At 48.5% G+C, this 19,740-nt stretch overlaps 1 protein-coding gene across 2 annotated transcripts in view; it reads left to right on the forward strand.

Annotated features, from left to right (window-relative positions):
• Nucleotides 1-17,062, forward strand: part of EXOC4 (exocyst complex component 4) — a 294,852-nt gene extending 277,790 nt beyond the window's left edge. For both annotated transcript variants that reach the window (XM_032106112.1, XM_032106115.1), the window contains one exon: nucleotides 16,696-17,062. In XM_032106112.1, coding sequence (XP_031962003.1) covers nucleotides 16,696-16,933 — 238 coding nt within the window. In that variant the 3' untranslated portion in view covers nucleotides 16,934-17,062. The remainder of the gene's footprint in view (nucleotides 1-16,695) is intronic.
• The last annotated feature ends 2,678 nt before the right edge of the window (nucleotides 17,063-19,740 follow it).

Raw genomic sequence — 19,740 nt, forward strand, 5'->3', positions numbered from 1 at the left:
TGCCCTGGGCAGCCCTTTTGGGGAAGGAGTTTTCCCAGTATCCAGCCTGCCCCTCCCCTGGCCCAGCCTGAGGCCGTTCCCTCTCTCCTGTCCCTGTTCCCTGCCAGCAGAGCCCGACCCCCCCGGCTGCCCCCTCCTGTCAGGGACTTGTGCAGAGCCACAAGGTCCCCCCGGAGCCTCCTTTGCTCCAGGCTGAGCCCCTTTTCCAGCTCCTTCAGCTGCTCCTGGGGCTCCAGACTCTTTCCCAGATCCTTTGGCCTTTTCAGCCAGGTGCCTGCTCCAGGTTTCCCACACTTTCAGCTTTTCCAGTCCTTCACAAGCTCCTGGAAGCTGTGGAGTGGCCAAGTCCTTTGCTGAAGCCTCCCAGCTCCTCAGCACAGGATGGAGAGGAGATTTTGGAAGATGTGACTCTGCTCTTCTCCATGGATGTGCACAGTCCTTCTTCTCAGGGCTGCTCTCAAATATTCCTCCCCAGGACAACCCTTGAGGCTTTACACCCTGTAGTAACCCCAGAGTAACTGGAGTAGGGGCTAAATTAACACGGCACTTCCTCCACCCCGACCAGGCTGGGTATGGGAAGTCACAGAGCATCCACTGTGCTTAGGAATCGCTCCAAGTGCCAGAGGAAGCATCTGAAAATATCAGCAGGCTCTGGAAGGCACCAGTCCTGCTCAGCCTTCCCAGTGTTGACTCAATGTTTTATTTTGATCAGGCATTTCAGCCCTTCCCGGAGGCGCTTTTAATCTTCGCTCTGTAACCTTTAAAGAGGGAGGTTTTCGTGGCCTCTGCAATGATTTTTTTTTTGCCTGGATGGGGATGTCTGAGCTGCTCCGAGTAAAGAGATTAATTCAATTTTCCTAAACTGGAAATGGACTGAAAAACTGAGAGGCTTCATTGACTTTTCCTCACTCGGCTCGTGGTGTGTTAGAGAAACAATCAATGGGGGTGAACTTCTCAGCCAGCAGAAACCTGGCGTTCCCATCTCCAGGGAACCAGCTGGGGAAGATGGGAATAAACATTTTTAAGAAGTCTGGTTTGGCCAGAGTGCGTTCCTCCTCCGTCTTAAAACCATCAGGATAAATTCTCCTGGAAATGAATTACAAACAAATCCCTCATTTATCCCCGAGGTGACAGTCTTTTGCTGATATGTGCTTTCTGGAGACTAATAAGTTTTGAATGTCGGTGGGGCGGGGGAAGGAAAAAAATCAAAGTAATTACTTTGTGTTCCCAAGCTCCTTATTTGAGTAGGTGCCTGTGTGTTTATCTCCCTCTGTCATGCTGCATTGCTAATGGTAATTAAAAGCAAGGGATTTTTCTTGCTGGAAGTTGTTCTTATTTTCCACCTTTAGTGATTTTGGCCTCGGCGACGACGCTTTGCCACCGGCCAGTTACTTGTGAACTGCTCTCGTAGAAGGTCTGAGTTCAGGAAACTCTGCTTGTGCAGCTGGAATTGGATCATTTTGTTAATGCAGGCCTGTGCAACGTGAGGTGGGCGTTGGTTTTTTTCAGGCCGGGGTTTGGAAGCACATCCTGGAGGTGTCCGTCCTGGCGGCCACTGTCATCTCCGTGGTGGCTCCGGGAAATCACGGAGAGCTCGCCGGCATTTGCTTTATTTGCACAGGATTCGGGTTGGTGGTGGTGGCAGCGAAAGTGTGGAGCAAACTCATGCGGTCCGTGGTCGGGAATGGGGTCTGGATCCTTGGGGAAACCCACCCAGGACACTTTGGCCGCGGCTCAGGGGTGGGACAAGGAGTTCTGCTGGGTCCCCAGCCTTGGAGGGGACTTCAGTTTCTCCCTACACTTCATTTTCCACAGGAAACATGGAAGATGTTTTGTTGGGAAGAGGTTTTGGCTGGGAAGAGGTCACAGGGCTTTCCCCACAGGCCCCTCAGGCTGCAGAATCTTAGACCAGGTCTAAAGTCTGGATCAGGAGGCCAAAATTGCCGTTCCACCACGGTGTCCAGATCGTGGAAGGTTTTTCATCCCACAGAAATACAAGGATGAGTGTCAAAGCTTATTTTTAGGTCGGGGTAAAGCCTCTGTGTGATGGATCCAGCACTCTTCAGCAGAATTTTGTGTGCCCAGAGAGCCGCTTTGTTTGTGTGCTTGCTCTGAAACTTCCGTGGGAACATTGAAGCAAATCCTCTTCTCTCTGTCCAATCCAAGGACCTTCCCCTCATTCCCTGCACTTCCACAGCTTCAGGCTCTGGAAGTCACATTGAGCACCACACGAGGGGTTGGGCTGGAGGCACAGAGGCAGCAGCGTGCAGGGATGGAAATATGATCCAATGGAACTCCAAGTGAGGAAGAAGAGGGAATTCCCTTGGGTTTCCTTCGTTAAAGGGTTTTTTTGCTTTAGAGTAGCAAAGCGCAGCAGCTCCCAGCACACGGAATGGGCTTCACTGGATCGTCTTCATTTGGAATCCCAGAATCATTTGGGTTGGAAAAGCCCTCGGAGATCATCAAGTCCAACTCTTTACCTGTCACTGCCGAGGTCACCACTGACCCCTGTCCCCAAGTGCCACATCCACATGGCTTTGAAATCCTTCCAGGGATGGGGACTCCACCAAGGCTGGAAAACCCTTTTGGGGAAGAAACCTTCTCTGATAGCCAACCTAAACCTCCCCTGGCACAACTTGAGGCTGTTCCTTCTTGTTTTGTCTACTTGGGAGAAGAGCCCAACCCTCAGACTGAGCTTGAGCAAACATCCAGAGCCATCCCATGGGAACAGATCCCACTGTGAGTGTATGGGAATGTGAGCTCCATGTCTGAGCTCTCCAATAACCTTGGATCTCCTGTCTGGGTTAGAAACTGGTTTTTTCTCCCGTGCTTAAATGTGGGCACTGTGCTGGATGCTGTTCTGGGAGGTTCTGATGAAATTCCCAACAAACAGCTTTAAGGGAAAGGACAGCTTTTTAAGAAGGGAATTTGTGTGACACACAAAAAAAGAAATGACAAAAAAAATAAGAGGAAGACCCATCAGTGTGTCACGAGCAGCCATCCCAGGCATTTGTCTGCAGCTGAGGGAAAGGTAAAGATTGGATTGTCAGCTGGAGATGCATCTCTATTGCCTGGCTCCCACCTGCAAATGGAAGCAATTAGGAAAATGTCCTACCTTTTTCACAGGAGGCAGCATCTTCCCAGCACGAGCCCCACAGCCAGAGAGACACGGATGAGGCCTGAAGGAGCAGATTGCTTTGCCCTGTCAGTCAGATCTCATTAGGACCTGCAGTGCCTCAGACCCCGTTATCAGCTCGGGGATAACTGATAGCAGGGCTGAGTGAGGGTGCTGGAGTCACTGCTTGTCACTTCTCTGGGCTCCGCAGTCAAATCTGCCACAGGTCTCTCTCTCTCTCTCTTCATTAGATTAAGCCAGGAGTGAAGCTTTCTGACCTGCTGATGCACCCTGGAACCAGAAATGTTTCCCTTGGAAGGGGTGGGAGCGGGCAGGGAATGGCTGGGAGGGAGGAAAACGTCAGTGTTGGGACACAAAGGGGCGGTGAGGACGTGGCCAGGTCTGGGAGCGGGGATTGCGAAGTGAGAGAAGAGAGGAGGAGGAGGAGCGATGGCCCAGGGCCAATTCCTGGTGGGATAGAGGAGGGAAAAGGGAAACTGAGGAAAGGACAGGAATAGCAGAAGTGAGAGGACCAACAGGGTCAAGCCATGCCACAGCATTGGGGTGGAGCAGGGATGTCAGCAGATGTAGCCCAGGAACAGCAGGGTTCCAGCTCTTTAAGTCATTCACGCGAGGTTTAGATTGGGTTTAGGAACATTTTTTCCCCCCAGAAAGGGCTGCAAAGCACTGGCACAGCTGCCCACGGCAGTGGTGGAGTCCCCATCCCTGGGAGAGTTCAAAACCATGTGGATGTGGCACCTGGGGACATGAGTTAGTGGTGACCTTGGTGGTGAAATGGTTGCACTGGACACTTGAATTCAGGTAGACTGAGATACATTCCTCCATTTCCTTAATCACCAAGTTCTTTAATTCATTGACTTTTGGTCTGGTTTGGAGGTTTTGGTGAACTCAGGGCTAGTGGTGAGTCCTGGTGCAAAGCCCCATGTTCAGCTGGTGAATCTAAATAATCCTAAATAATCCTAAATAAGGATTTCTACCAACTTCATTCTGCAATCAGGAGTTTTGTCCTTCACCTTCTGCTGAGGACCCGTGCCTAGGGATGTGCTGGTCGTTCCAGGTGGTGGGATCTGTAAAATTCCCAGCTATCATATCTTCAGGGTTTATTCTCCTTGGCCAAAGAAAGTCCCAAGATGGTTTTTCCACCTTTGAAATGCTGAGAGCTGGAGCTGATGCTGCTGGGGGCACCTGGGGACCTTCCTTTCTCACTGGTGCTGAAGGATTGATGATTATGGGGGGAATTATCCTCATGCCAGGGAATGTTCTCAACAGTCAGCCATCTCCTGGCTCTGGGATCACAGAATCATGGAATGGTTTGGGTTGGAAGGGACCCTAAAGCCCATCCAGTCCCATCCCCTGCCATGGTCAGGGACACTTTCCCCTATCCCAGGTTGCTCCAAGTGCCTCACCACCCTCACAATAAACCCTTTCCTCCTAAAATCAAATCTAAATCTCACCTCTTTTAGCTTAAAACTTTCCTTTTGTCCTGTCACTACCTCTGGACTGTGTAAAAAGTTGCTTTCCATCATTTTAAATTAATTCTCTTGAAGGACTTAAGGCTGCAAAGAGTTTGGGATGTAACCAAGGTTTTATGGGCTCCATGGGGTCAGCTGGGGACAAGATGCCATTCAGCATTTTCTGACCCATGGAGGAACAGCTCCACATCATCTTCTCCCCTCCCCCGCTCCCCTTTCCTCCCTCTTCAGCTGTGCAGTAACATCTTACTTGGGGGATTCAGCCGCCCCCGCGGTGTTCCCCAGGAGCTTTGCCAGCAACGGCGTGGTCCATCTGAGTTGGATTTTGGTGTGATTGCCATAATTACCCTCTGACTTCCACCCTCGAGTGAGATGAGATGGCCCAAAAGGAGAGCTGTGATTTTTGAAGTAAAAAAATAAATAAATAAACGGAGAGATGATTCTTGAAGTGCCAAAGGTGAGAGGCTCCAGGGCAGGAATGAGCGGGGAATGCAGATCAGGCAACGCCGTCTATCCAAGGTGGAGCCTCTGCTGAGGCTGACATTAAAAATTCCGACTCAAATGCGGGAAACATGGAGTAAAGGAGGTGAATTATTGATGGGGAGCAGGGATTACCATATCTGACAGATGGAGACTGTCTGAGAACATTTTGCAGAGTGGCATCTGCACCGTGCCTGGTTGGCGTCCCTGAACTTTCGCACGTCAGATGTCGAATATCAACACACAAACTCTGACGGAGCAATTAAATCTGTCCTGTAATGAACATGGGCCTCGTAGCCAGGAGAAATCCACACGGTCAGGTAAAGTCCAAATGCCTCAATTCTTATTTTTTAGGGAGCTATTTAAATAATTCCACCCAAAGCGGTGCATTGAATACACGCACGTGTGATGTCGACATTTAGATATATTCAGGAAATTATGTGCAATGTATCTTCTCTTACTCGAATTTTACTGAAGGCTGTAAAGCTCCCCCTCATATTTTATAATTCGTGTTCCAGATTGGAGCTCAAATAATACAGAAGAGCTCTGAAATTCAGCTGGCACCTCACGACACAGAAGTGCATTAACACCTAAAGCTGAAATGGCTCTCTCAAGTGCGCACAGAAGTCGTAGATCAGACACGGATTCCACATTGTCATGTGGGGAAAAACAAAGAGGAGAAGGGAAGAAGTGCAAATAAGAACAAGTTTGATGCTTTGGTGGGGAACAGCTTGGATTGGGAAGAAGCAAGATGGAAAACGTGGCTTTTCTAGTAGGATTCAGTGCCTTCGGATCCCGGGTTGTTTTCCTAAGCCCAGCCCATCGTGGGAAATGGGTGAATTTTTCTGCCATCTGTAAAAACTGGGGTGCTGAGGAAAATTCATGGAAAATGAATTCATGGAAATGAATTCATGGAAAATTTCCTTCATGGAAAATGTGCAGATTTTGGGAATCATCGGGAAAAGATGCCTTTTGTCCCTGGAGGGCGTTCAGGGCTGGAATCTGGGAAGTTACTCAGCGAGCATCAGCATTAGGAAAAATCTCTTCAGACAGAGGGTTGCCCAGGGCAGTGCTGGAGTCCCCATCCCTGGAGGGATTTAAATCCCTGTGGCTGTGGCACTTTGGGGATATGGTCAGTGGTGGCCTTGGCAGTGCTGGGAATGGTTGGACCTCATGATCTTAAAGGGCTTTTCCAACCTCAGTGTTTCCATGATTCCATGGTTTTGTGGGATGGCTGTTGCTGGGTTGGATCCATCCCGTTGGACACACAAGGAGCCTCCCTCTGGCCCCATAATCACAGAATGGATAAGGTTGGAGGGGACCATGGTGGGGTCATTGATCCTTGTCACCCTCAAAGCAGCCTTTGAGAGAGCAGAGAAGTTCTGGACGAGGTGTCTCCAAAGTGCCTCGGGAAATTCTCAAATGGGAATTGAGGGAGGTCGATAAATTAATAAATTACTACAGAAAACTCCAGGTTCAGCTCTCCCAGCAGAGTCCTTTGGAGGTTTTGTGCAGTTGAAGGTGCGTTTCTAGAAGGAGATGAAAAGCAGTTCAGAGAATTGCTGTGCTTCTGATGGCTCTGATCTACTCCCCCAGTCCAGAAGCAGTGCAGGGATTCTCTTCTCCCTCTGTGGGGACCGGTTTTGTTTCCAAGGAGTCACATAAAAAGTGATGAGCAAAGGGATGCAACTCCAAGGTATTCCACTAGTAAAACCTATTTTTTCCATGCAGCGGAGAGTGGAGATAAAAACCACACCTACAGCTGTGGGTCTCACCCTGCACTGACATTGCCTTGATAATATTTTCATTTTAAATGCTCAGATCTGTGCTGCCTGGCAAAAAAAATATTGTAGTGAAGCTCTATTGGCTCAAAAATTTGGGATAATTGGAGCTAAACCCACCAGGAATGGCCAGAAGAGGCTGCAGTTGTGCTGCATACGGCAGTGTGGGAGCTGCTCTTTTAGGAGTGGTGGGTTTCAGTCCCTCTAAATAAGACTTTTACCCTCAGAATGATAGAGAGGGAAGAACAATTTCAGCCAAAAATGCTGCAAATGAGCAGCAGCTGCCCATAAAAACCTGTGGCCTCAAACCTGGAGGTTTCCAAGCATCGGGAGAAGTGCTGAGAACTGGCGGAGTTGGGATGAAATGTTCCTCAGGCCAGCAGCCAGCACATAAAGCAAGGAGGAGAGGGTTGAAGCTCTTAATCCCTCATCCAGGAGATCCACAGTTCCATGTTGATGTCCGCTACTTCTGGACATCTCAAAATTAGGCCTTGAACCCATCCTGGTTTCTTTGTGTCCCATTTCTTCTCCTTGGATGGTGGCAGTCATGTCCTTGAGGTCGTGGTGGTGTTGGCACTGATGTGATGGGTCACTGGGTCGGGTTGGAGGCTGCTGCAGGATTTGTTTCCTCCTGGTTTGGGTAACTCCGTGCCCAGCAGGCCCCTTCCCAATGTCAGCAGTTTCTAGGCTGGATCAAGGCACCAGGAGAGAAAAAAAAGGGCCATGATGCAAGAGAATCCTAAAAAATAAACTCTTCCATGAAAAACATCAATGTGATCAAGAAAAAGTTATAACAAATTTGATCTGGTGTCAGCTTGCCCACAAAAACTCTCCATTCCCTAATTTTGGAAGCCACCACAGCATTCAAAGTAAATGAACAAAGGTGGCCAGAAAAAAAACATGGAGTGGTGTTTTCAACAGTTTGGGGCTGTTTGTGCGACCCCAGCCAGGGGTTCAAAGCTCCTGGGAAGCACCAGGGCCTGACCACGACCTACAACAGGGAAACACGGAGTTGTGGAACCCAACCATGGCCTACTACAGGTTCCTGAGTTGTGGAACCCAACCCCAGCCTACTAGAGGCAGACATTGACTTGATGGACTCTGCACAACCTACTCCAGACAGAAATTGATTTATTAAACCCAACTACAGCCTACTACAGACAGAAACTGATTTGTTGGAATCAACCATAATTACTACAGGTGAACACTGACTTGATGGACCCGACCACAGCCTAATACTGGAGCTGACCACAACTACTCCACACACTGAGTTGGTGGACTCAACCACAACCCACCACAGACAGACATTGACTTCTTGGACCTGACCACAACCTACTACAGGCAAAGATTGACTTGTTGGACTCAACCATATTTACTACAGGCAAACAGTGGCTTGATGGACCCAGCCATGACCTACTACAGGCATACACTGACTTGTGGAACCCAACCACAACCTACTGCAGGCTGACATTGATTTGTTGAACCTGACCGTGACCTACAGCAGGCAGACATTGACTTATTGGACCCAACCACAACTACTACAGGCTTAATGGACCTGACCACAACTACTACAGGCAGACACTGATTTGTGGAACCAATCTACAGCCTACTACAGACAGAAACTGACTTGTTGCAATCAACCATAGTTACTACAGGCAGACACTGGCTTGATGGACCTGACCACAGGCTAATACTGGAGCTGACCACAACTACTAAAGACTTAGTGGACCTGGTCACAACCTACTACAGGCAGACATTGAGTTGATGGAACCCAGTCACAACCTACTACAGGCAAACACTGACTTGTTAAACCCAACTACAGCCTACTACAGGCAGACATTGACTTACTGGACCCGACCACAACCTACTACAGGCAAACGCTGGGTTGATGGACCTGACCACAGCCTAATACTGGACCTGACCACAACTACTACAGACTTAATGGACCTGACCACAACTACTACAGGCAGACCCTGACTTGTGGAACCCAAACACAACCTACTACGTTGACTTACTGGACTCAACCATGCGTACTACAAGCAGACATTGACTTGTGGAACCGAACCATACTTACCACAGGCACACATTGACTTACTGACCACAACCTGACCACAGCCTACTACAGGCAAACACTGGGTTGATGGACCTGACCACAGCCTACTACTGGACTTGACCACAACTACTACAGGCAGACACTGACTTGTTGGACCTGACCATGTCCTACTACAAGAAGACGTTGACGTGTGGAACCCAACCGTACTTACCACAGGCAGACACTGACTTGTTGAACCCAAACACAACTTACTACAGGCAGATATTGACTTGTTGGATCCAACCATGACCTACTACAGGCAGACACTGACTTGAGGGCCCTACTTGAGCTTCTGCCCCATTCACTGTTCTGTCCCCACCAGGCACATCCCGTTGTGTCCTTCACCCCTCAGCAGCTCCCAACCGCTGCTGGTTTATCAAAGCTCAGCTGGCACCACTGAGCACGTCCCCGATCGCATCCAGTTCCACATCACTTGATCCGAAATAAAGCCGGGGTGTTGCCACAGTAATTGTTGATCCCAAAGGGGAGTGAAAATGGTGGGGTTTTTTGCTGACTGGAGCAGTCTCTGCAGCACTTTCCATGGAAGTGCTGACTCCCTCTTCTTTCAGGCTACATTCATTCCCACGTTCCCTCTCATTTATGCATGAGGCAAGGGGAAAAATCCCTTTAATATTCCTTGTAAACTGGCAGATGGTATAGATAATTTTTTGGTTTTTTTACTATATGCAGTAAAACGCAAATGTGTGTGGCTTGTTTGCAAATGCTGGCATTAATAACTGATATTTAAACAGGCCAGATTAACACTTTTACTGATCTATTAAAAAGATTTTTTTCCAATCATTTGCACACTCAAAATCAATTTTAATACAACATGTAAATTGAATTTAATTTTTTTATATAAAATTGCATTTATCTTCCTGAGCCATTAAATTTACTATTTAATATGTACTTTCCAGCTCACTTGGCTAGAATTTCATTGCTCTTTATCTGTATAAATTTAATTAGCCTTGATATCATCAGTATATTATAGAACTAATTAAAGATTTAGATAAGTGCTGAGGGTGCTTGTTTAATACCCTATAAAGTTCCATTTGGAGAGCAAGAATTTCCATCTTTCATTAGGATCAGCCGGTTCGGAGCTCCAAGGAGTGGCTCAGACATTGTTTTTTGAAGAATTATTTAATGGGGTTTAATGGATTTATCCTTCCTTTGAAAAGCTGTGTAATTACTGTGTCTCCCTGCACGCTGGGAGGGGGCTTGGAGTTGTTCAGGGATGGGTTTTAAGTGCTCCGTGCACGTGGTGATGCTCAGAGATCCCCATTCACAGAATCCTGGGGTTGTTGAGGTTGGAAAAGTCCTCCAAGGTCATGGAATCCAAGCTGTGCCCGATCCCCACCTTGTGACCAGCCCAGAGCCCTGAGTGCCACATCCTTGGACACCTCCAGGGATGGGCACTCCAGACCTCCCTGGGAGATCAATTCCAATGTTCACCAACCCTTTCCATGAGGAAATTCCTGCTGATGTCCCACCTGAGCCTCCCCTGGCACAGCTTGAGCTCATGTTCCCAGCAGGGCAACGTTGTCCAAGTGATGAACCCCGGGAGGAAGGGCAAAGGAAACAAGAAGGAAATATTAATGAAGAAAGAATAGATAACATGGATAAATATCAGGATAAAAAGGAGGAGGGAGAACAGGAGAGAGCTTTGGGAAGGGTGGTGACGTTCTGCATGTCCCTTCCCCTTCCCTTTGCTAATGAGCTCTGCATTTCAGCGGTGATTTCTGTGTTTGACAAAAAGCTCTGCAGCGGTGACAAACCCAGTGACAGAGCTGCACGTGGCACCCAAAGGTGTTGGCTGGGGGTGGGTTTAGTCCCAAACTGCCTTCATCTGTATAAAAAGCAAACCCCCAGGTGAGCTGATTTGTATGTAGGGCTTCCTGCGCTGTCTCTGTGGTTTAAACTTTAAAAGGGAGAATAATTGGAATTTCTAACAAGGTTGTCTCTAATTAGAAGGTTGCACTTGTGCCCTTTTGAATAAATACAACTGTTTTTCTTGCCTGGCTCTGTACCTGATCAGAGCCCTGTGTGGGTGCTGAGCAAGGGGTGAGGGCTTCCCAACTCTGATACTTTTTCCTGCCTTGGATAAATGACTTAATTTTAATTATTCTTCCAGCTTTACAAAGAACCAGCCAATATTATCCTTCCATCCCTTGGTTGGTTAATAAGGGCTGTGATTTGCAGGGGTGTGAAGCACCACTGCACTCCAAATTCACTTTGATTTCCTCCTCTCATGCTTTGTTTTCTTTCCCAAACCATTTCCCACCTTGGAAGTTTGCACATTTTAGGTTTTTAAGTGGGGTTTTTTTATGTTCTTGTGGTAGCACAGCCCCAGACCCACGTGTGCCTCCTGCCCCAAATTCTGCCCCGTGTGGTGATGGGGCAGCTGCTTCCAAAGGGCTATGGATGAGCACAGAGACGATGGAGATCACAGTGATAGGAACATTTTTTGCCTGCTTTTGGGTTTTTTTTCAGTCCATGGAATCATGTAGGGGCTTCTTCCTCACTCCAGGCAGACAGGAGAAGTGTCCAGGTCTTGGTGTGGCATCTGAGAGGAGCTGAGGTTGACCAGAACAGCAAAACCATCTCTGATGTGAACTCCTCTAAAGCACTTTGGGTTCTTCTGGAGGCACAGAAGGAGCATTCTTGGTGCTGTCCCCAGAACTGCTCCAGGTTAACTGAAAATCAAGGAAGAAACCTGACCAAGTGCCCCCGTGGAATGGTGTCCCGCGGGTGATGGTATTCCCTTATTTTAGGGTTGTAGCTGCAACTTAGGATGAGCAGTGGTTGGAGAGTGGAACTGGATCCATCCCTGGAAGTGTCCCAGGCCAGGCTTGCGTTGTCCCAGGTTTCTTGGAGCAGCCTGGGATAGTGGGAGGTGTCCCTGCCCATGGCAGGGGGTTGGAATTCGATGATCTTTGAGGTCCTTTGCAACCCATCTGTGATTCCATGAAAAGCTGAGATGCAGCTGTCCCATCCCTGTTTTCCATCTTGTTGTCAGAAGCTCTGGAGATGGAACAAGCAGCTCCCTCCCATATTTGCAGATTTTTGGTTTAAAATGCTGCTCACTGACACATGTGTGCAAACATCCCTGCAGTCTTCACGAGGCGCAGAAATTACAGTAATTGCTGCTTTACCTGGATTTTCCTTCGGTGTTCTGAACTTTCAAAATTCCCTTCACAAACTCCTGCTGGCCGGAGCTCGGCTCTCCTGCCCCAGCTCCTGTAACCGTTCTCAGCTCTTCCCCAATTCCCACCTCTAATGACTCCAAAGGGAAAAATGCCCCATGGGATTTTCTTCTTGGTCAAGCCAGGCCTGAAAATCCATTTATTCTGCCTTATTTGACTGAAGTTACCTCATTTCTTGCTGTGTTTTCCGGTTTTTTTTGCACTCACTCTTGTCCCCTCTCTGTTTAAATGTCATTGTTCCACCATGATCTGCAAATATCAAAATTGAGTGATTTTATAATCACAGCTTCGGTCTTTTTTATCATCTTCAACTTCTTGCTTGTCCTATCTGGTGGTTTTCCATAAAATCAAAGGATTTGGGTTGGAAGGGACCTTAAAGATCATGGAATTCCACCCCTGCCATGGGCAGGGACACCTTCCACTATCCCAGGTTGCTCCAACCTGGCCTTGGACACTTCCAGGGATCCAGGGACAGCCACAGCTGCTCTGGGAATTCTCTCCCAGCCCCTCTCCACCCTCATCATAAAATCTTCCTTCTATCCCGTCTCCCTCTCCCCTCATTTAGTTTTTATCCCGATTTCCTGTAAGAGCTTCCTACTTAACCTTTGGGACTTTCCCATTAGAGCAGCAATTCCGGGTGCTGCCAAAGCGCCTCCCTAATCCCCCAGAAGAGAGGGAGATAAGGGACAGGATTTCGATCTCTCCTTTTTTTGTTGCTCCCTTTGGCTAATTCAGCCCCCAGACTGGAATTCCTGCCCGGTGAATCCATTCCTGCCGGCACTAAGGCAGAGCAGGAAGGGATAATTAAAGTGAGATCCTTTATTCTGAAACATCACACCCAAGGTCCTCCTCTGAAGAAGACATCAAGTCGTTCTCAGGGAAATCAGAATTTCATTTGGAATTCACCTGGCCACCTTTTGAAAACTTCTTTTGGTTTTTTTTTTTTGGGTTATAGGTGAACATTAGCATTTAAATGGAGAATGGTATTAACAGCCCTCAGAGGAGCTGGGCTCATCCTCATTGCCTTTCCCGAGATTTTTTTTTTTTCCCTAAATGAGAAAGCTTCTTAATTTTTATTCTCTTTCTGCAAGAACAGAGTTCAAGAGACCATTTTTTAAATGTGGATCTCTCTCTATATACAAGCTCAAAATGCCTCCTTGTGAAATGGGTTCGTTATTGGCAATTTGCTGTTTTCTTTTAAAAGTGCTGCTTAAAACCCAACAAAACAAACTGGTTTGGGGGTCAGGTAGCTTCTGCACTTTTGGTTGGCCCACAGGATGTTTTTTTCCTGCAGCTGGGAACCATTTCCATCCCATTAAAGGGATATTTAACCTTCCCTATCTGCTCTTAGCACAGAGCTGTTCTTCGTGTCATGGTGGACCTTCCAGGGGCAATTCCAGATGGGTAAAGGGAGCAGGGAGAGTTCAGTTTTGTATTCTTTGTTCTTAGGTTTGTCCTAAAAAATGCCAAAAAAACCTCAAGGCAGCTTTGCACTCCATCCCGTTGCCAGTGGTCGGTGGAACAGGCCCCGGGTGTCTTGGTTGAGATGTGAGTTCATCATATGAAAAATGGATTTTATTTTTTAAAAATTAACAAGTCCTTGCCGTCCAAACCATCAAAATTAGTTAATTATCCTCTATGAGCAGGATATTAATGATTTGGGATACCTCAGGCAGTCCTTCACTCCTCATTCCCCAAAATACTGCCATCGACACCGGAGCTGGATGCCAGTGGAGAAGTTTTTTTACCATCCTGAAGAGCTGAAGGCTTGGAGCAGATTAATGCTTCCTCCCCTCGTAAAGAGCAGCTGTTATTCCGTAGGAACTCGGGAGAGACACTCTCTAAGAACCTGTTCCATGTTTTTGTGTATAAAGCCTCTCCGATCAGATCAGCTCAACAAATCCCACTGGTGCTTTTCAGCAGAACACAAATAAGTGATGACTGTGTGAATAAACACGGAAATAAAAGGATTTCCCTGTTGGGATGAGTCCCTGGGACACTTTGTTCCCATCAGCTGCATTCCCACAGCCCTGGAATGGGTTGGGTTGGGTTGGAAGGGACCTCCAAAGTCATCCACTGGCCATGGGCAGGGACACCTTCCACCATCCCAGGCTGCTCCAAGCCCCGTCCAGCCTGGCCTTGGACACTTCCAGGGACCCAGGGGCAGGGAAGTTTTGCTCCACAGCCTTCCCAAGGTGCCAGAGCTCCTTAAAGGAGGGAACAAGGACTAAAGCTGTGCAACCTGATCCCTGGCCAAGCTCAGCAGCACAGCCCCAGCTTTTCCTCACAGCTCCTTCCTCACCTGTCCTAAATCTGGGCTGACTGACGAATCCTGCACCCCACAAACACAGGATTCATCTGTCACTCTTTTCAGGATCAGATTATTTTCTAATTAAAAATTTCCTCTGAAATAAAAAGGGGAGCAAGCAAGGCAGCAGGGAAGGAGCACAAGGTGTGCATTTTTAATTGGGTGCAATTAAAAACCTGCCGCTCCGGCGTGGCAGCGCCTGCGGCCAAGCCCGATTTGCATGAGTAATTATTCACTCCATTCCAGAGTCTGCTCAACTTTGCCTTCCTTGTCTTTGAAAGTATTAATAAATATTGATCAGACACTCTCCTGTTTGCCTTCGCCCGAGCAGCTCTGATGGACTCAGCCTCTGATGTTATCAAATAATGAAATATGAAAGAGGCAGTGGGATGAGCCTCTTGTTCTGTGATTTTTTATTTAAGGCTCTTCACTTTCCTTTCACGAGTGTGTTTTCTGATTATCAAGAGGAGGCTGACGAAAGCGAGGTGTAAAGGATGGAGGGAATAAATAAACGGAGGACAGGTGAGGGGAATGTGCTCCGTGGAACGCCGGGAAACTGCTTTGTGTTTGTAAAGTTGAGGTTTAAAACTGAGGAAAGGAATTAATCATCATCAACAGCTCCGTCTATCATCTGACAAACAGGTTAATAATAAATAATTATATGGGATTGGCATTCCTATCCAAAGAGGAAATTTAGCTTCCCAAGCTTTCTTTTGGCTTTAACGTGGGCACAGCCGAGCACGGGGAAGCTGATGTACCCTTCCCAGATCCTCAGCCTGAGCAGGAAGAGCTTCCAGGGCTCAGCAACGGATATCTGGGGGGAGAAGAGAAGGGATCAAAGCAGGGGTGCCACTGGATGGGCTTTAAGGTCCCTTCCAACCCAAACCACCATGGTCACCACTAAACCTCATCCCAGTGCCAATTCCAATGCCTTTGGAACACTTCCAGGGATGGGGACTCCACCCCTGCCCTGGGCAGCTGTGCCAGGGCTGGAAAACCCTTCGGGGAAGAAATTTCCTTTACTATCCAACCTAAGCCTCCCCTGGCCCAGCCTGAGGCCGTTTCCCCTTGTCCTGTCCCTGTTCCCTGGGAGCAGAGCCCGACCCCCCCCGGCTGCCCCCTCCTTTCCAAAAATCCCTGATTTTGGAGCCCTCATTCTCCATCCAGCAGCCTTTCCTCCATCTCACCTGGCTCCATCAGCAGCTGTTTGGGCCCAGTCTCTGGGCACAGGAGCTGAAAATGCAGAGCTCTGAAGGCCCAGAGCTCGGCAGGTGAGGTCTGAGAGCCTCCAAAGCTGCAGCCACTGCTGTGATTTGCAGTCTGCCAGTGTTGGGTGCTCTCTGCAAAGGCACAGCCACCCCTGAGAGCCTCAAAGAGGAATTCAGTATTCAGCTTTGCCATGCTTGCCCTGGTCGCTGTTTTAATGCATTCAAGGAGGACAGGAAGGGAGGGAGGTGAGAACTTTTCATGGAGCCCCTGCTCCTGAGTTTGAAATCATTTATTCCACCTGCCCTTGTTGTCCTGCAGAAGCTGGAGGAGTCATGCAGGGACCTCATCTCAGCTGCTTCAGCCCCTCCCTGCTTTGCTCCTCGGCCAAAAAAATGCTGAATATTTGGCTGAAACAAATCCTTGCTGTCTTCTGGTGCCTGCAGCCACACTGGGATCCTTTCAGTTCTCCTTCCCTGAGTCTCCTGAAGGTTGAGAGATTTGGTATCACTCACCTGGAGAGGAGAAGGCTCCAGGGAGAGCTGAGAGCCCCTTGCAGGGCCTAAAGGGGCTCCAGGAGAGCTGCAGAGGGACTGGGGCCAAGGCCTGGAGGGACAGGAGCCAGGGAATGGCTTCCCACTGGGAAAGGGGAGATTGGGGTGGGATCTTGGGAAGGAATTCCTGGCTGGGCTGGAATTCCCAGAGCAGCTGGGGCTGCCCCTGGATCCCTGGAAGTGTCCAAGGCTGGGCTGGATATTGGTGCTTGGAGCAGCCTGGGATAGTGGGAGGTGTCCCTGCCCATGGCAGGGGTGGCAGTGGATGGGCTTTAAGGTCCCTTCCAACCCGAATCATTGTGGGATTTTAGGATGATGTTCAGTAGGAGGATGTCCAGGCTTTGTTCAGCTTTCTCTGCTCGTGGCACTGCTGAATAAAAGCAACAACTTTTGGAATTCTGCAAAAATAAAGGTCTGGACCATCCAGCAGCACAATTACCCAGGTTTTTTTTTCTCTTTCCAGGCAGTACTACGAGATGCTCTACAACACAGCAGATGAGCTGCTGAACCTGGTGGTGGACCAGGGCGTGAAGTACACGGAGCTGGAATACATCTACGCCCTGAACCTGCTGCACCGCAGCCAGACGGGCGTGGGGGACCAAACCACGCAGAACATGAGGCTGCAGCGGCTCAAGGAGATCATCTGTGAGCAGGCTGCCATCAAACAGGCCACCAAGGACAAGAAGATCACCACTGTGTGACCTCCTCTGCCACCCAGCTCACGTGGGGCTGGCGGGTGGCACCTCCAAGTGTTTTTGTTTGGGTTTTCGTGTTGTTTGGTTTTGTTTCATTTTGTTTTGTTTGGGGGTTTTTTGTTTATTTGTTTTCGGGTTTTTTGGGGTTTTGGGAGGGGGTTTATGTTGGTTTTCTTTGTTTGGTTTGCTTTGGGTTTTTTAGGGTTTGGGGTTTTTTTTTATTTTTTGTTGGTTTCTTTTTTGTTTGGTTGGAGGGTTTTTTTGGGTTTTGTTTTGTTTTAATCAAAGGCAAAAGCGCAAATCTTTTGGGCATTGTGGTGAGGAGGGAAATGCCATTTGAGATTTGGGGTTGGGGTGGTTTCAGTGTGTATCCACGTAATGCTTCCTTCATGTTCTCCCCGAAGCGATTCCACAGCAGGAACGGCGTCCCACTGGGGTTTGGGGCGGGATATTCGGCTTCGCTCTGTTGCTGCTGCTTTGCCTCGAGATGCCAAGGGAGCTGTGGGGTGGGAAAAGGGAAAATTGGGTCTCAGAGGTTCAGACCATACTGAATAATCAGCACCCTGCCAGTCAAGCCCAGACCTGTTGGTCACACGGGGGGATCTTGATGGTTTTGAGATGTTTTTTGGAGAGCTCTGCCAGTGCTCTCTTCAAGTTGTAGCCACGTGAAGTTTTCTGCTGTTTCCAGTGCTGAAGGATGGAGTTGTTTATCCCTTCAGGTGCTGATCAGCCAGTTCTCCACGTGGGAGGTAACACGGGACCATTTGTTTCCACCTCTCCTCTTTCATTATCCCGGAGCCATCTGGCGCCGGCTCCCGCAGCGCTGCGTGGATGAAGGAGAAAATTGCCAATATAAAATAACAAAAAACTTCATTCTCTTGTTCTGAATATTATCTTTGAGTCCCCCCCAGCTCAGAAGAGATTTTGTGGCTGTCACTTGATGCACTGGAAGGACGGGCAGGGGTTGTGTAGCTCAGCACCAATGATCAGCAAGGGCATGAGGGCAGATCCCAAATCCAGAGCACCATTTCTGCCCTGCCTTGACTCTGTAAATCCACCTGGCAAAAGGTTCCTTGTTCCTCCAAAATCAGAATACGCTGCACTTGTATTTGCCAAGAATATTGGGGACCCAGCTGGGTTTCCTGTGCTGAAAAAGGTTCTCTCTGAGCTGTAGGTGCTTTGTGTGTCAACCTTGAAATTGCAGAATTAAAGGATGTTTCAAGGCTCTGGTGGTTTGGCTGGCTGTTTTTAAGAAGTGTCATTCCTGAGATGTTTAAAAGATTCCTTTCCAGGGCCAAATTCAGTGTTCTCCAAGGCTCCATCAGTGGGGAAATGATTTTCTGAGTCATTCAGTCCAACCCTCACCTGCCACAGACCAACTCAAGAGGCTTCTCAACATGCATGTGAAAAGCAGAGCCCATCACTTGTCATTGTTAGGAACCTTTTTCTGGGGTTTTTTCCTTATTTTATTCCTAATCCCGATTTCTCTCATGTCAATATTGGCCGTTAACTGCAGGAGTTCCTCCCTTTTCCTGATGGGTTTGTAGGAGGGTGGAGAATTCCGTGAGGGATGGTGATGGGATGTTCCTGGGATCACAGATCTGTGCTCACCTGCTCAGACATTGAGAAGTGCTGCGGTGCAGCTCCTGCAATCCTGGATATTCCCTACCCAGCCTCTGGAAAAGGGAAAAGCAGCTGCTTGGTACATGGAAACCCCATTTCAGACCCTTTGAGGTGCAGGAGTGATGTGTGAGGAGCTCTGAATTCAGACTGGGTGGCTGTGGGCTAACATCAGGTTGGGTTTTATTCCCTTTGACTTCAATTTCTTCCTAATCTGAGGCTCTGCTTTGCTGATCTCAAGCTTTGCAGTCCACATTTCCCACCCACCCAGCAGCTGTGCTGGTGGGGGCCAGGACACATTGGATAAAATTAGGAAAATCTCATCTTTGGGAGTATTTTTGCTTCTAAAATAAATCAGTTTAAGTATTTTTCCCCGAGCTGCCCCTCATGCCGTCCATCACAGCCCCACAAGGTGTGAACAGAGCAGCAGTGACTCAGGGACTCACCTGCAGCAGGTGGAGAGGAAAGAGAAGCTTTAGCAACTGAGGTAATTGGAGCTTATAATTAACTGGTGTCTCTCCTCAAGTGCTCAGACTCTCAGTCCCCTCCAAACCTTCACGAGGGGAGTAAATATTCCCTGGGTATTCCAGGGATCACACCGTGGAGAAAGGCAGGAGCAGCGTGTGGAATGTGGGAATCCAGACCCTGAGCACCTCATTCCAGCCCCACACTGACATTCCCTGCTCCAGCTTCCTCTCCACATCACAAGAACGTTGGACTCAATGATCTTAGAGGTCTTTTCCAACCTTAATTCCAGGATTCCAAGAAGATGTTGCAAGAAAGAATCCTCATCCAAGAGTCTTTGCTGAGTATTTTTTCCTGGGAAGGAGGTTTTGGAACGAACCGTGTTTTCCTCCCACCGAAAGTGTAGCACACCACGGCTGTTGGGATTGTGAAGCACAGACGTTGGGTTGTTTATCTCGGAGAGTTGCTCAGCCTGGAGAAAAGGAGGCTCAGGGGGAACCTTCTCACTCTCTACAACTCCCGTACAAGAGGTTGTAGCCAGGTGGGATTTGGTCTGTTCTCCCCTAAGCAACAGGAAACCTCCTCAAGTTGCACCAGGGAAGGTTTAGATCGGATAGGAGGGAAAAGATCCCCTTGCAAAGGCTCTGGCCTGAGTGTTGGTGTTTGTTTCAAATCCTCCCTCACTGACAGGAGATGGAGTAGGTGTGGGGGAGAGATTTTGGGAACAT

Source organism: Corvus moneduloides, chromosome 4 (genome assembly GCF_009650955.1).
Source record: "Corvus moneduloides isolate bCorMon1 chromosome 4, bCorMon1.pri, whole genome shotgun sequence".
Taxonomy (NCBI): domain Eukaryota; kingdom Metazoa; phylum Chordata; class Aves; order Passeriformes; family Corvidae; genus Corvus; species Corvus moneduloides.